Below are 15,572 nucleotides of genomic sequence, written 5' to 3'. Positions count from 1 at the left end.
ATAATAGCTACAGGCAGATTTCAGAGAGCCACATGGTATATTTTAGGAGTGGCACAGGCCTCAGTCTCAATAATATTACATCAATTTCTAAATGCAATGCTACAACATGCAATTGACCATATCTGGTTTCCAAGTACCCCAGAGGGGAGAGTGACAGCCACACAACATTTCTATGTCACAGCACACTTCCCTATGGATCTGGTGGCCATAGACTGCACATCAATTGAAATAAAAGTCCCAGCTGGGAACAGGGAAGGAAGTACATCAATAGGAAAGAGTAACATTCTTTCAACTTTCAGGTAGTCTATAATGCCTACGGGATCATATATGTGTGAGCAGGTAACCCTGGATGTTTTCTGTGATCTCTGTGTAAGCTTTACTAAGGGTGAGTTATGGCATACCTGTGATCGCTATGTAAGCTTTACTAAGGGTGACTTATGGCATACCTGTCATCTCTATGTAAGCCTTACTAAGGGTGACGTATGGCATAGCTGTGATCTCTATGTAAGCTTTACTAAGGGTGACTTATGGCATACCTGTGATCTCTATGTAAGCTTTACTAAGGGTGACTTATGGCATACCTGTGGTCTCTATGTAAGCTTTACTAAGGGTGACTTATGGCATCCCTGTGATCTCTATGTAAGCTTTACTAAGGGTGACTTATGGCATACCTGTGATCTCTATGTAAGCTTTACTAAGGGTAACTTATGGCATCCCTGTGATCTCTATGTAAGCTTTACTAAGGGTGACTTATGGCATACCTGTGATCTCTATGTAAGCTTTACTAAGGGTGACTTATGGCATACCTGTGATCTCTATGTAAGCTTTGTTATGGGTGACTTTCCACAAGGACATCTAGTGGGGGGTGCAGGTTATGTACTCATGACACCAATGAAAAACCCACACAACCCCATATACATATGACAAGCAGAAGGTTATAAATCAAAGTGGAAAGGGATGATGATGAAGTGGGGTGGGGAATTTTGGAAATAAGGAGAGAGTAGAATTTTGGATGTAAATCTTTAAGCAGAAACAACAGAATACAGAATATTATATCCGTAATATTGCAGAAAGTACTCTAGAAACTAAGTAAACACAAGAATGGAGACAGGAAACTGCAAGTAGGGAAACATAAAATAGGCAAGAAGGAGTGGGAACTGACTGGGGAAAACTGACAAAGGAGCTAAGGTATTTGGAGCAAATACCCAGACAGAGAAAGGTGACATACTGGGATGAGGCCAACCAGAAGTTTGGACTGCAGGTTAGAGATTACCTTCCCTACCACGAAATGATAACAGAGTATAGGCAAAGAGAAAGGGACAAGGAAGTCCTAAGTGAAAGACTGGCTACAACAGTTTTTAGTCTTATCCAGAACAGAAGCTGCTGTTATAATATGGATAGTTAGTAGCCGGGCATAATACATTTTGCATGATAACTACAAGAATTACTTAGGAGAGGTTAGAAAAGACTGAGAAGAGAGACTGGAAAGGCAGTGTACAGCAGAACAATGGGAAAGCACATGTACGGCTCATAAGTATGCAACAGAAAAGTTAGTATTTTTTGCTTGCAGGTATTCACATAGGTATTTTTATACCCCAGCAGACTTCAAAGATTTTTTCCTCTGATAGATAGCAAATGCTTGTAGCAGATTAAAACTTTCCTACAGGGTACTTTTCTCACAAACATTGAGGGAGCAAATGGCTATAACTAAGGAAATGAATCCTTTGAGATACGGCAAAGGATATGAATTGCCTAGACATAGTAAGGCCTTAATAAATATAATTATATTGGCTGTCAAAAAAGCAACTACTAGAAAATAGAAATCAAAACCAACTGTAATTAAAGTAATGAATATTGTTAAAGAGATGAAAGAACTGAAAGTAGAATCTTTAGGAAAGGGCTTAGGTGGCAGTGGTGCAGCGGTTAGCCTTGTCACCTCACAGCAACAGGTTCTCAAGTTAATTTCTCAGCTGGGGTGCCTTCTGTGCAGTCTGCATGTCCTCCCTGCATGTGCATGGGTTTCCTCTGGGTGCTCCAGTTTCCTCCCACATTCCAAAGACATGCGTCTGAATCATTTCTTCCTGGGCTTCAGCTGAAACTAGGCTCTTTCCTGGTAAAGAAATGTTAAATAAATAAATAAAATAAATTACATAGAGATAAATGGAATGGGACAAATACACGCAGAATAATGTTCAGGATGAGGAGTGAGGTTTAATGTAAGGCAGAAACTGTGAAATGTATGTAAGGTTGGAGTAAATGATAGCTGATATAAATAAAACATATATGCAACATATAATGCATGAAAAAATGTTAACATAGTTTGCTTTCTTTACTATTAATGTATGTATGCCATGTCTTAAGTGAGAATTTAATAAAGGTATTAAAAGAATGCCAAATGCCAGAGGTATAGTTGGGTGGGGTGAAGGGGTAACAGACCTGAGTACAAAATGTTAGTGTGTTTGATTGGCCAATGCCATGCTGATTCAATTGGCTTTGATTGCATTACCAGCATTCCGAAATGAATACTGGTATTGCATTTGCACTTAGAATTGAAGTGCTTTAGCACTTTGTGATAAACTGTAGCAGCTGCTTGTACAAATGTATCAAGCAGTGTGATACAGTTTAAAAAGAAAGAGAATTTCTTATGAAAAAATGGACCTGGATAGCTCCTTAGTTGAAGAGTACCAGATCGGGGAATGGACTTTTTTTTTGTTTCTCTATGTAAAGTTGAGGGTGGGAATTGTCAGATCAGAGAATGGCAATGTGTGCCAGAATAATTAGCTACACTCCTCCTAAATGTTAAGCATTTTTGAGTGCTAAATGTGAACCAGGACTTCTGGCAGATAAAGCTGCATAAAAAGTCTTCAAATTGTGTATACATAGTATACTATTAGGACGATAAAGATTCCTTACATTTCTGTTTGGTATTTTGTCAGTACCAGAGGTGATCCAAAGAGCTACTGCACAAGTATGTTAAGCTTTGGAAGCTTTTATAAACATAATAGATGGTATGTTAATGTGAAGCCAGATAAAAGTAGAACATACCGCTGAACAGATTAAGACAGCATTACTTTAAGTTAAATAAGGGAAAGTATAAACTTCTTCTTCTTTTAGCTTTTACCGGTTAGGGGTCACCAATAAAAAGGACAAATGAGAAATACTCACGTCATATTCTAAAACCAGAGGAACTGAAATCTGACATAGAAAAAGTAAGAATAGTGCAAATGTCAAGGGCAGAAGGTATGCAGGCATTGCTCAGGCCTAGGAACCACAGCATCTTGCAAAGTTTGCAGCTAGTATATCCAAGATAACTATGCCTATAAGAAAGCTGTCAGAACAAGATACAGTCTAGGACTAGCCTAGGGCTAGAGCAATGAACAGGAAGAATGAAACTAGTTACAGACATGCCACTGTTAAAATCATGTTCTGTGAGTAAGCCAGTTGTGCTACAATTAGATGGCAGTCAGAATAGTACAGTAGCTCTGATCCTTCAAAAGAACAGGCAAATTGCTTATGAGTTAAGTCCATTTACAGACACACAAAATATACGTTTATATAGAAAAGGAAATGTCAGCAACATTGTATGGATGTGAAAAATTGGATGTGAGAAATTCCATGAATATGCAACACACAAATTAGAAGTGTGTTGATTACAATCAATAACTTATTGTTGCATACAATTAAAACAAATAGAGTATCGAATTGCACCTTTTATGGTTAAAAAGCATGGCCTACGCTACAAATAAAACATGGTATGTAATCAATTATTCAGGGGTATAGAAGCTGGAAGAGAAAACTAAAAAGAACAAACTAGGAAGAAAGGAGGTCATCCTGTAATGCATGCATGATTGAATGAATCTGTTTACAAAATATATACATATGTAAAACAAATCAATAAAAACTAATGCTATACATATATTTAAAGCAGTAGAAGTACTTTGCATAAATCAAGGACATAAGTAAATCTAATTAATGTTCACCTTCATTCCTGTATAAATGGTGTGAAAAAACAGTCAATCATTATTCTGCTTCATTTTTGTACTAAATATTTCATAACTAACTTATCATTTATACTTTATGGCTACAAGATATTTAAAAATAAACTATATTTCATATTATACAAAGTATATTAATGACATCTGTATAAAGTATATATATATTCAAGCTTGTACATAAAATTCTAAATATCTGGAAATTTCCTAGATAACTATTATTAAAGTTCTGGTAAATTTGATAAGTGAGTGGTTTATTACTTGTACCAAACAGGTGTTTGACTGTTCTTAAGTCTTATTTGGACACAGACAAAGCATCTAATATACAAATACTATACCATAAGAGCACAACTGTCTGAGGAAAATAATTTGCTACTGTACTAAAACAGAAGTGTTGTGCTGTTTTTACAATGTCCTGAAGTGCTTAAGCAAATATATGAAGAAAATTGAGGCATAACAAAGTGTCATGAAAAAGCCAAAACATCAATATGTTTACCCAGTATCAACACGGACATTGCAAAGCTTGTGCCAATGTGCCAGTTTTGTGTAATACAGAAACTGTGCAAGAGGAGAGAACCACTGCTATTAACTCTGCTACCACAAAGCCCTTAGCAGGGAATAGCTGCAGTTATGTATTTAAATGCAAACAAAAAGACCTTAGAAAGCTGAAAAGTAGCTGTCCATTGAAAGTTTGACTTGTGAATGCTCTTGTTTGTGAGAGATGTGTTATCACCAATGACCCTCCACCACTTCCAGAAACTATCCCTTTCTTTAAGCATAACATTAAGCTCTCTCACTCTATGGGTTGTAATGGGGAATAATTTATTTTGGGTTAAAATGACACCCTAAGATGCAAGACAAAGAAATCTGTCATTAAATCTGGTTTATTTTAGGATTCTTAAAGGACCAGAATGAATAGAAAGGGTGCAGATCCCTGAGGGAGTTATAAATAATGCAGACAACAAAGCATCTCTATAATGATTATAACATACAGCAGAGAATCATGAACATTGATTAGGCCAGGACAAGGATAATACAATGAGATAATCAAGGTGAGGACTGACACTGCCTGAGATCATTAAAGCAGTTGAGGGTGTATGAGAACAACAATGTTAAAATTCACAAGCCATTTAGGAAATCATTAAGAAGTTCAATGGGAGGTAAGGAGAGGAATGGAGTGAGATATCATAGTAGCAATTGACGATATGGGACCATATGCAGAGAATATTTTTAAGCGAAAATTTAGCTTGAAGGAAGTTTTTAATTCACAGCAGGTAATTAACTACAGTGATACCTACATTGACATACATACAGTGATACTTACAGTAATACGCACAGTGATACATGCAGTAATACCTACAGTGATACTTACAGTGATACCTACAGTGATATGTATGGTGATACATTCAGTGATAACTACAGTGATATGTACAGTGATGCCTACAGTGATATGTACAGAAATATGTTCAGTGATACCTTTAGTGATATGTACAGTGACACATACAGGGATACCTACAGTAATATGATCAGTGATATATAGTGATACTTACAGTAATACCTAGACTTATACAATTAGTGATAAGTACTGTGATACAGTGATACATACAGTGATACCTACAATGATACGTACAGTGATATCTGCAGTGATACAATCAGTGATACTTAACAGTGATGTGATATGTACAGTGATACTTACAGGGATACATACAGTGATATGATCACTGATACGATCAGTGATATATACAGTGATATGTACAGTGATACATACACTGATACTTAACAGTGATATGTACAGTGATCACTGCAGTGATACATTCAGTGATACCTACAGTGATATGTACAGTGATGCCTACAGTGACATGCACAGTAATATGTTCAGTGATACCTTTAGTGATATGTACAGTGATACATACAGTGATACCTACAGTGATATGATCAGTGATATATATATATATATATATATATATATATATATATATATATAGTGATACTTACAGTAATACCTATACTTATACAATTAGTGATAAGTACCATGATACTTAAAGTGATACATACAGTGATACCTACAGTGATATGTACAGTGATACATAAAGTGATATCTACAGTGATATGATCAGTGATATATATATAGTGATACTTACAGTAATACCTACACTTATACAATTAGTGATAAGTACTGTGGTACTTACAGTGATACCTACAGTGATACGAGCAGTGATATCTGCAGTGATACAAACAGTGATACATACAGTAATACTTAACAGTGATGTGATATGTACAGTGATACTTACAGGGATACATACAGTGACATATACAGTAATATGCACACCAATACATACAGTGATAGTTAACCGTGATATGTATAGTGATCACTACAGTGATACATACAGTGATATCTACAGGTTTCTGACCACGAGACGAAAGAGGCGGTAGTCAGCCTGAGTCAGACTTAAGATAATGTCAAAACATCAAGCAGTTTAGGACCAATATGGCCATAAAGCACATCAGTATTGGTTTTTAGACTACTAATACTGAAAAGCAATTGCAAGAGGAAATTACTGGAGGTAGGGAAGTAAGTGGTGAAGCTGAGTGGGGTAGAAAGAGGAGAATCATGGTATGTTGCCATATCACCACATTAGAATATTCTCCAAAGAGTTCAAATAAATAATTATAGTCATTTAAAACATTTCTTTCCAGTGAGAGTGAATATGTAAGAGCCCACTCTAGCACATGCTAAGGTTTACTTCCAAGTGTAAAAAATGAATAAAATAAACAAGCAAATAAAAACAGGAAGAGTCGCACTCAAGTTGTTACATTATATATTGTGACTCAGGTCCAAAGTCTACCTTCCACTAACATGCCTGGTTGAGAAATACAAGTTAAGGAAGCATAATGTAATGCCACAGTGCAACGAGCTCCTAAATGCCAGACCCTCGACTCTCACTTGTTTCTACTACATACCCCACTACTGCATGGGGAAAATATGAGTCAACAGAATTATGGTGATCAGATGAATCTGATGTCAGCATATGTCTGCACAAAACAAATATAATATAGATGGACAGATAGATAATGATAGATAAACAGAGTATGCATATGTGTATATGGGAGCCTAACACTCCATTGACACATATATTTGTCAACACACTCACAAACACACATATACACATTATTGAAACCACTACATCAAAGTAACTAAACATCTATCCATTAAAAGGATCTAACAAACAGAAAAAAGTATTTTTTTGCAGGGGGACAAGCACCTCTTGACTCCCACACCACCTGCTACTAATATACACCAACTACGAGACTCTGAGATCATACTACAGTATGGAAAGAGCATGCTCTCCAATCTCCACTGTACTGCAAACTCTTACTACAAAACCTGGTACTTTCTGATCAACTGCACTGGCTAAAACATAGTTTATAAAACACACTCATCATTGAAAGGATATGGTTTCACGCATATGTATAAAATTATGGTTCATTTGCTCTGAAGTGCATTTAATTTAAAAAAAATATATATATATATATATATATATATATATATACATATATATATGGATTCACTTTGAATCATCGAATGTTCAGAACATCAACATTCTGATCATCGAGACCAGAACATCGATGTTCAGAACATCGAAAGTTCAAAACGAACCATAAAAAAAAAAAAAAAAAAAAAACACAAACACTATGTTATGTAGGGGGGCTTCACCCCCAGCAACCCCCACACTCCCCCTACTTTTATATTCGAACTACGAGATCGCACTACAGTATGGTAAGGGAAATCTCCCGTTTACCGCTATATGCGGTAGCACTAAACGGGAGATTTCCCGTACCCTACCTGCAATGCCAATACTCAGATGGCACACACACAACATGCTGGGCACCTTGCTGCCCTGCATACACACCCAACATTTCACAATCTCACTTACCTGGCACTTCCACTTTAAACAAGTAAAAATAAAGAAACCACTCGTTGAGCAGCAACAGATTTACTGAAATAATTCCAACACTCAGTATAAAACCTTTTTTATACCGAGTGTTAGAATTATTTCAGTAAATCTGTTACTGCTCTACGAGTGGTTTCTTTATTTTTACTTGTTATCAGTTTTGGTTTGTTACTTCCACTTTAAACCTTCGATGTTCTGAACATCGATGTTCTGGTCTCGATGATCAGAACTTCAATGTTCTGAACATTCGATGATTTAAAGGGAACCCATATATATATATATATATATATATATATATATGTGTGTGTGTGTGTGTGTGTGTGTGTGAGTGTGTGTCTATATATATATATATACATATATAAAATATATATATATATATATATATATACACACACACACACACACACACACATATATATGTAGATTATATATAGACAGATATAGATATACATATATATATATATATATATATATATATATAGATATATATATAGATAGATATAGATATCGTCAAATGCATGATGCTGTTGACCTGTTCCACTAATTTACCTTCTATTGCAATTCTCAGCTTCTTCTGATTTCCCCTATTTGCTGCAATTACAACTGTCTTATCTCTACTCAGTTTCATTCCATGTGACTTCAGTTTTGCAATCCATTCTGCTATCCTTTGCTAAAGTTCTTGCTCAGAGTCTTGTTTGTATGTATGTGTGTAGTATTCATGACCATGCAAATGAATTCAGATTTAAGACCCAGTCTACCCTGATACCAGTGTTTCCTCATGCTGTGCAGCACTGAAGGTCTCCAAAGCACCAGACCCCAGCACACCTCCCCATAGTTCAGAATCTAACTCCTGACCTGACATATCCAACCCTTCTGCAGATGTTAGTTATTTACTGGACATTCACCCACTCAGTCAGGCCAAAGGAAAGAACATTTCCCATTAATCTCAAACCTGGCTTCTTTTGCCACTTTTCTAACTACTCAGGTGTCTTCCAGAGGATACTACATTCATAAGCAGTCACTCAACACTGTACCCAGAGATCTTATCAGCATCCTATAAGCATATAGCTTTAGACACATTTAGCTTGACTGAAGTTGCCTAGTATACTGATGCATCTTGGGAAATGTAGTTTGTTTACTGTCCCTATTACTGTAGTCACTGTGTAGGTGTTATAAATCTCTTTTTATACTCCATAATGTAGGTTAGTGACTGGAGCTATCTTTCATGGAGACTGACAAGTGCAAGTAACTATTAATCTACAGGATTAGCTTGCTACAACATTGATTATAGCAGGTATCTAACATAAATTAGCTAGTAGTAGTATGCATGTGTTAATATTAAATGCACCAAGTTGAAGTTATTTTCTTGTACAGATTGGTAGCACCAAATGAAGACTAACAGGAATACAAACCTGCAATAAAGAAGGTGATAAAATTGTCCAACATGATCTCGTCGTCATAGCCTCCTTCTTGCTCTACAGAAATTTCAGAATAAAACAGAAATTAGCTAATGAGCAGTTCAGTTTCATTTCTAAACAAAAGAAAACAATGCCTGTACAAAATGAGAGAGTACAGAATTAATATAATAATCAAAAGGGGACCAATACTTAAAGGAAAACCTTTAAAAAAAAAAAAAACGAAAGAACGTATTTTTTCCATGATTTTTGTCGTGTTTTCTGCAGTACTAATGCTCTTACATCCCTTTCAGTTGTTAATATTATTTTCTGAAATGAGCTGACAGGAACTGCCATGCTGATGTGGTTTTGTTTTTGTCACCTTGATGTAATTTTACAGGGACACAGAGTGCGCTGTGTTGAGAACATTCGCTGTAGTTTAGTATAACCAGTAATAGTGAAACTACAGAACTTTCCTACTGTTTTAAACACACATTGCTGCAACTTTTTAACTCTGAAAAAATACAAACACATGGAGATCAGTCATACAAAAAATTTGCATGTTAAACATCAGCAAGAAGAACACGAATAACTGGTGCATCGACATTCAGATTTTTACGTAACGTTCCCATTAACAGTGCTTTCACTCTTAATAAATGTATAGATCTTTGTTCAATGTTGTCTTCCTGAAATATATCTCATGACTGACAGTATGCATACTTCGCAATATAAACTGGTAGAAACAGATTTACACAGCACCAACTATTCTTTTACATTTATAAAAAAACGTATATTATAATAATAACACTAAGAAGAAAGTACAGTTTTGTACCTACCATAAATGTAGATGTTCGAGTGTTCACACTGCTGCAGTCATCACACTTGGGTTATCTGCCGTCAGGCGGTCCCGCAGTCGGCCTGACTTCCAAAGTCTTGGTCTGGCGTCAGTTGCGGTCGCTTCTTCCCTGACGTCAGTGCGGCAGGGGTATAAAAGAGGCAGCCGACGCCATTTTCTTCAGTTTTTCTTGCCCCAGATGTCAGGTGCACCCAAATAGGAAGGCAATACATAATCCTAAGTAAACATACATGAGTAGGAAACAATAGCTACAGCTGTAAGCAAATACACCATATAGAAATGCATCATATAGATTGTATAAAAAGGGAGGTATAGATAAAACTCAGGTAAGAAGAGGGGACGGTGGGAGGGTAACCTGGACTGCAGCAGTGTGAACACTCGAACATCTACATTTATGGTAGGTACAAAACTGTACTATGCTCATTGTGTTACACTGCTGCAGTCATCACACTTGGGTTGAATCCCAAAGCTAAGGCTGGGTGGTTGGTACTAAACAGGGTTTGGAGAAGCTAGTAGGCCCTGAAGAACTGCAGTGGCCAAGCCTCCAAAATATCCTTGGTTGGTACCCCTCTGAGGAAGGCTGCTGAAGTTGCTGTAGCCCTGGTGGAATGGGGCCTAATGTTACCAGGTACAGGTTTCCCATGGTGTGTGTAGCAGAAATGGATACAATGTCCTATCCATTTTGAAATGGTCTGTTTTGAGATAGCCTTCCCTTGTGATCCTGCAGCATAGGATACAATGAGTTGGTCAGATTTTCTGAAAGCCTTAGTTTTACCCAAGTAGAAACATAATTGCCTGTGAATGTCCAAAGAGTGTAGGAGCCTTTCCCCTTTATTCTGGGGGTTTGGATAAAAGGTGGGTAAATGAATGGTTTGGTTTAGAGCCACACTGGATACCACCTTTGGCATAAAGTAAGGGTTAGTTCGTAAAGAGACTCTGTCTTGATGAAAAATGATGAAAGGCTCCACTGCCATTAGGGCCTGTAGCTCAGAGACTCTTCGTGCCGAAGTTATTGCTACCAGCAGGGCAGTTTTCCATGATAAAAATTGTAAATCGGCTGAAAAGGCTAGTTTGAAGGGTGGTAGTGTAAGTTTTTCCAAAACAAAATTGAGGTCCCAAGTTGGTGTTGGTGCTCTCCGGGGTGGTCTTATGTTCTTAGCTCCTCTGAGGTACTGTCTTAGTAATGGATGTGAAAATATAGGAGGATCCATGTTGTAATGAGCTGAAATAGCTGAAGCGTGGATCTTAATAGATGAAAAGGAAAGGCCTTTGTGCAGCATCTCTGTTAAATATTGCAGTATTTGAGGAAGATTTGGGACAAGAGGATTTTGACCTTTAGCCTGGTTCCAGGCGCAGAATCTTTTCCATTTGTCTGAGTAGGTTTTCCTGGTGCTGGGTCTCCTGGCCTCCAGAATGACATCCATAACAGCTTTAGAGAGGAGTGTTGACTGGCTGTTTAGGTAATCTGCCATGCAGCCAGATTTAAAGTCTTGAGCTGGCTGTGTAGAATCTGATTGTTTTGCTGAGTCAGCAGGTGAGGAATCTGAGGTAAAATCCACTGTGGGCCTTGAGCCATGTTCCTTAATATTGGATACCAGTGTTGGCGTGGTCAGTCTGCAGCAATGAGTATCATTTGTGGCCTCTCTAATCTGGCTTTCAGGAGCACCTTTGCCAGAAGAGGCACTGTTAATGTTTTCCAACTGAATGAGAGGGCGTCCACTTTCCAAGTTAGTGTGTGGTATGTCCTTGTGCAAAATTTCCGTAGTTGGTAATTTTGGGGGAAAGCAAACAGATCTATGTCTGGGCTCCCCCATTTTTGAGTTATCATTGTGAATACTTGTGGATCTAGTTTCCACTCGTGAGGATCCATGATATTTCTGCTTAGTTCGTCTGCCAATGTATTTTCCTTTCCTGGCAGGAATTGTGCTTGTAGTTGAACTTGGTAGGTCAGTGCTGTGTTCCACAAGGTCATTGATTGCCTGCATAGGGGGTAGGAATGTGTGCCCCTTTGTTTGTTTATGTACCACATCACTGTGGTGTTGTCCGTCTTTATTAGAAGTTGTCTTGGATGTAGGAGGTCCTTGAAAGCTTTTAGGGCATTTTGTACAGCTAGCATCTCTTTTTAATTGATGTGGAGATGCATTTGATCTGCAGACCATTTGCCCTGAATACACTGTCCTGCCATGTGTGCTCCCCAGGCATAATCCGATGCATCTGTTGTTATTGTTTGCCTGGCTGTGGGTAAGGTGAAAGGCTGGCCCTTGTTGAGGTGACATGCCTGAGCCCACCATAGAAACTCCTGTTGAAGGCAGGGAATGAGTGGTATTATTGTTTCCAAGCTGTGGCTGTGTTGAGTCCATACGCTTTTCAGGTACCATTGTAATTTCCTCATATGCAGTTTGGCATATGGAATTAGTAGTATGCAAGATGTTATGAACCCCAAGGCCTGCAGAATTTTTCTTGCAGGGAGTTGGGTTTTTGTTGCCATCATTTTGAAATATTGAGTCAGTTGTCCTTGTTTGTCTGGCGTGAGATAAGCCATCTGGGCCGTTGTATTTAAGCTGGCACCCAGGAATATTATCTCTTGTGAGGGCACTAGTTTTGACTTCTTTTCGTTTACTGTGTACCCTAGGCAACTTAGTAGGTTTTTTACAAATGCCAGATGCTTTAAAAGAATGTCCTTGCTATCTGCTTGAATAAGGCAGTCGTCCAGGTATGGATATATTTGAATTCCCCTTTGTCTGCAGTATGCGATTACTGGTCCCAGGCATTTTGTGAAGACCCTGGGTGCAGTAGATAAACCAAAGGGCAGTGCAGAGAATTGGTAATGAGTTGAACCTGCTAAAAATCGGAGGTATCTTCTGCAATTCTGTCTGATAGGGACATGCAGGTATGCCTCCTTGAGGTCCAACGTTACTAGCCAAGCCTTCTTGCCCAGCATGGGAAGAAGTTGCTGTAGTGTGAGCATCTTGAATTTGGGTACTTCCAGGTATGTGTTTAGAAATGAAAGGTCCAGAATGGGTCTCCAGGCTTTGTCCTTTCGGGGAACCAGAAACAGTCTTGAATAAAATCCTTGTCCTTGCTCCTGTGTAGGAACCTCTTAAATGGCTCTCACGTCCATAAATGCTGTAATTTGTCTTTCAGCCTCTGCCCATTGATTTGGTGGCAAGTTTGGCATTCCTTTTATCCTTGGTAAAGTGTGAAAGTGGAACCTGTATCCTTGAGATACAATATTTAGGACCCATTTGTCTTTTGTGATGATGTGGCAATTGTCTGCAAAAAGTGCAAGTTTTCCTCCCAAAGGACCTGCCAAGAGGGATTTGCTTGGCAGTCTGAGGGGTAAGTCATTGTGATTGTCTTCTGAAAGTTTGAGACCTGTCTTCTCCTCCTTTCTGGGTTGTGGCACCCCATTGTCAAGGCTTATAAGAGCCTTGTGGCTGACCTCTGCCCCTTGGGTGTCTGTATTTGCCCCTCTGTGCTCTGTCAGAAGTTGGAAAGGACCAATTTTTGGTTGGCCAATTTCTGCTGAAATGAGGGGGTTGAACCTGTAAAAAAATTTGACCGTCTGCATAGATTTTGCCTTATCCTCCATTTTCTTTAAAACCTCTTCTGCTTTCACATCAAATAAAACATCCTGCTGTAAAGGTGCATCCAATAACTAACATGATCAGGTAAAGTTTGTTCTTTTAACCAAGCATGCCTACGAATGACCGACCCTGTTACTGCTGCTCTACAGGAAGCTTCCAATGAATCAAATCCACATTGCAAAGTACGTTTTCCCACTTGTTCTGCTGCATGCAACAAATCCTGCATTTCCTTGAAATCAGGGTGCTCTGAATGTGTGAGCATTTTTTGTTTTAATTGAGACATCAAATATTGTTGACATTTCAGCATGTGAAACTGGCAATTTAAAGCCCTCATAGCTAGAGTAGCTGAGGTATATACTTTCTTTCCCCATCTGTCTAGTGCTCTAGAATCCCTTTCAGAAGGTACAGGATTTTTAGCAATAGAGGCCTTAACCCCTTTGGGACCCTGGGAAATGGTTTCTGGGTCAGCAACAGGGCTTTTATATAGGAATATGTGCGAGTCAGGGACTCTGTAGTACTTGTCTGGTTTGGCTGATGCAGGAGGTAATGAATCTGGGTTAAGGCTAGATTCTGAATAAACATCATCTACAATGTCTAACACAGGTGGAATTGCAAGGGGTCTGTGCTGGGGTAGTAAAAGGAACTCTCGAAGCCTTTTCTTAGAATCTGAGTAATCCTGGCCTTCCCAGTGGAAATGTTCCTTCATGGTATGTAAAGTTTCCCCAAAAGAGTAGTCTTGTGGGGGAGATGCTGAAGGGATAGACTCTTTAGCATCAGAGTCTTCATAAGGGGGAAAGGAGTATTTCTGTTCCTCAGAAGAATCTGAGGAAATGGAAACCTGGTCAGAGGAAGCGTAGTCCTCCTCCTGTCTAGGCCTTTTGTCAGGAGGGGGATGGGAACCCCTGATTAAGATAATTAAGTCTTCAGCCATCTTAAGCATCTGTTTCTTAGGCATGGGGCCTTGCACTGGAGACTGCTGTACAGGCTTCCTTACTTTTAAAGGAGTTTTCAACTTGGCATAGGATTTTATAGTAAGTCTAGTCAGTCTGAAGACACCTTCAGCAACTGAAGGCCTTTCAACTACACCGGAATCCCCTTCAGCAATGGAGTCAGAAGGGCCTAAAGATAAAGGCTCTGAAGGCCCAGCAATCTCCGCTTGGGACTCAGATGCAGCCGGGGGTTCTAAATCAGCGGTTATCAGGGGCTGCGTAGGCACCTCACTGAAAACCGGAGAACCGGCGACTGGCCTAGCAGAGGCCTCGGTGTCTGGTTTGGGTCTCAGCTGCCTGTCCTTATCTTTGCACTTTTTATGCATCCCAGTCATCGGTTGCTCCGGGAACGGCATGGTGCAATTATATTTTTTACCAAAATAATGTCGGGCGAAATCAAACCGATGTTTAATAGTTCATTTGTTAAACCTAGCACAAAACGACAACCTGTAACGTTGTGGTCTGGGCCTAGGCATGGAATACAATAACAATGAAAATCCTTATGAGGTATTTGCTTCCCACAAGAAATGCAATTATTAACTTTTTCTGACATCGGTCTGAAGCAAGAAAAGATTCCCCAACGGGGTCCTTAGCTTTAGTGAAGAAAATCTCAGGAGTCGGCCGACCGGCACTTGTGAACTGCTTCTGCTTTGGGCACCGCGCGGCAAGAAAGACTGAAGAAAATGGCGTTGGCTGCCTCTTTTATACCCCTGTCGCACTGACGTCAGGGAAGAAGTGACCGCAACTGACGCCGGACCAAGACTTTGGAACTCAGGCCGACTGCGGGACCGCCTGACGGCA

At 39.0% G+C, this 15,572-nt stretch overlaps 1 protein-coding gene across 1 annotated transcript in view; it reads right to left on the bottom strand.

Moving 5' to 3' along the window:
* LOC122804682 (cholesterol 24-hydroxylase-like) overlaps positions 1–15,572 on the bottom strand; it is a 491,057-nt gene that overhangs the window by 183,681 nt on the left and 291,804 nt on the right. Inside the window, exon 9 of the mRNA XM_044074688.1 lies at positions 9,358–9,420. Within this exon, the coding sequence (XP_043930623.1) occupies positions 9,358–9,420 (63 nt within the window). The remainder of the gene's footprint in view (positions 1–9,357; positions 9,421–15,572) is intronic.

This window comes from Protopterus annectens, chromosome 6.part0 (assembly GCF_019279795.1).
Source record: "Protopterus annectens isolate FY-2018-M chromosome 6.part0, PAN1.0, whole genome shotgun sequence".
NCBI lineage: Eukaryota > Metazoa > Chordata > Ceratodontiformes > Protopteridae > Protopterus > Protopterus annectens.
This window is presented reverse-complemented; position numbering and strand designations above follow the sequence as displayed.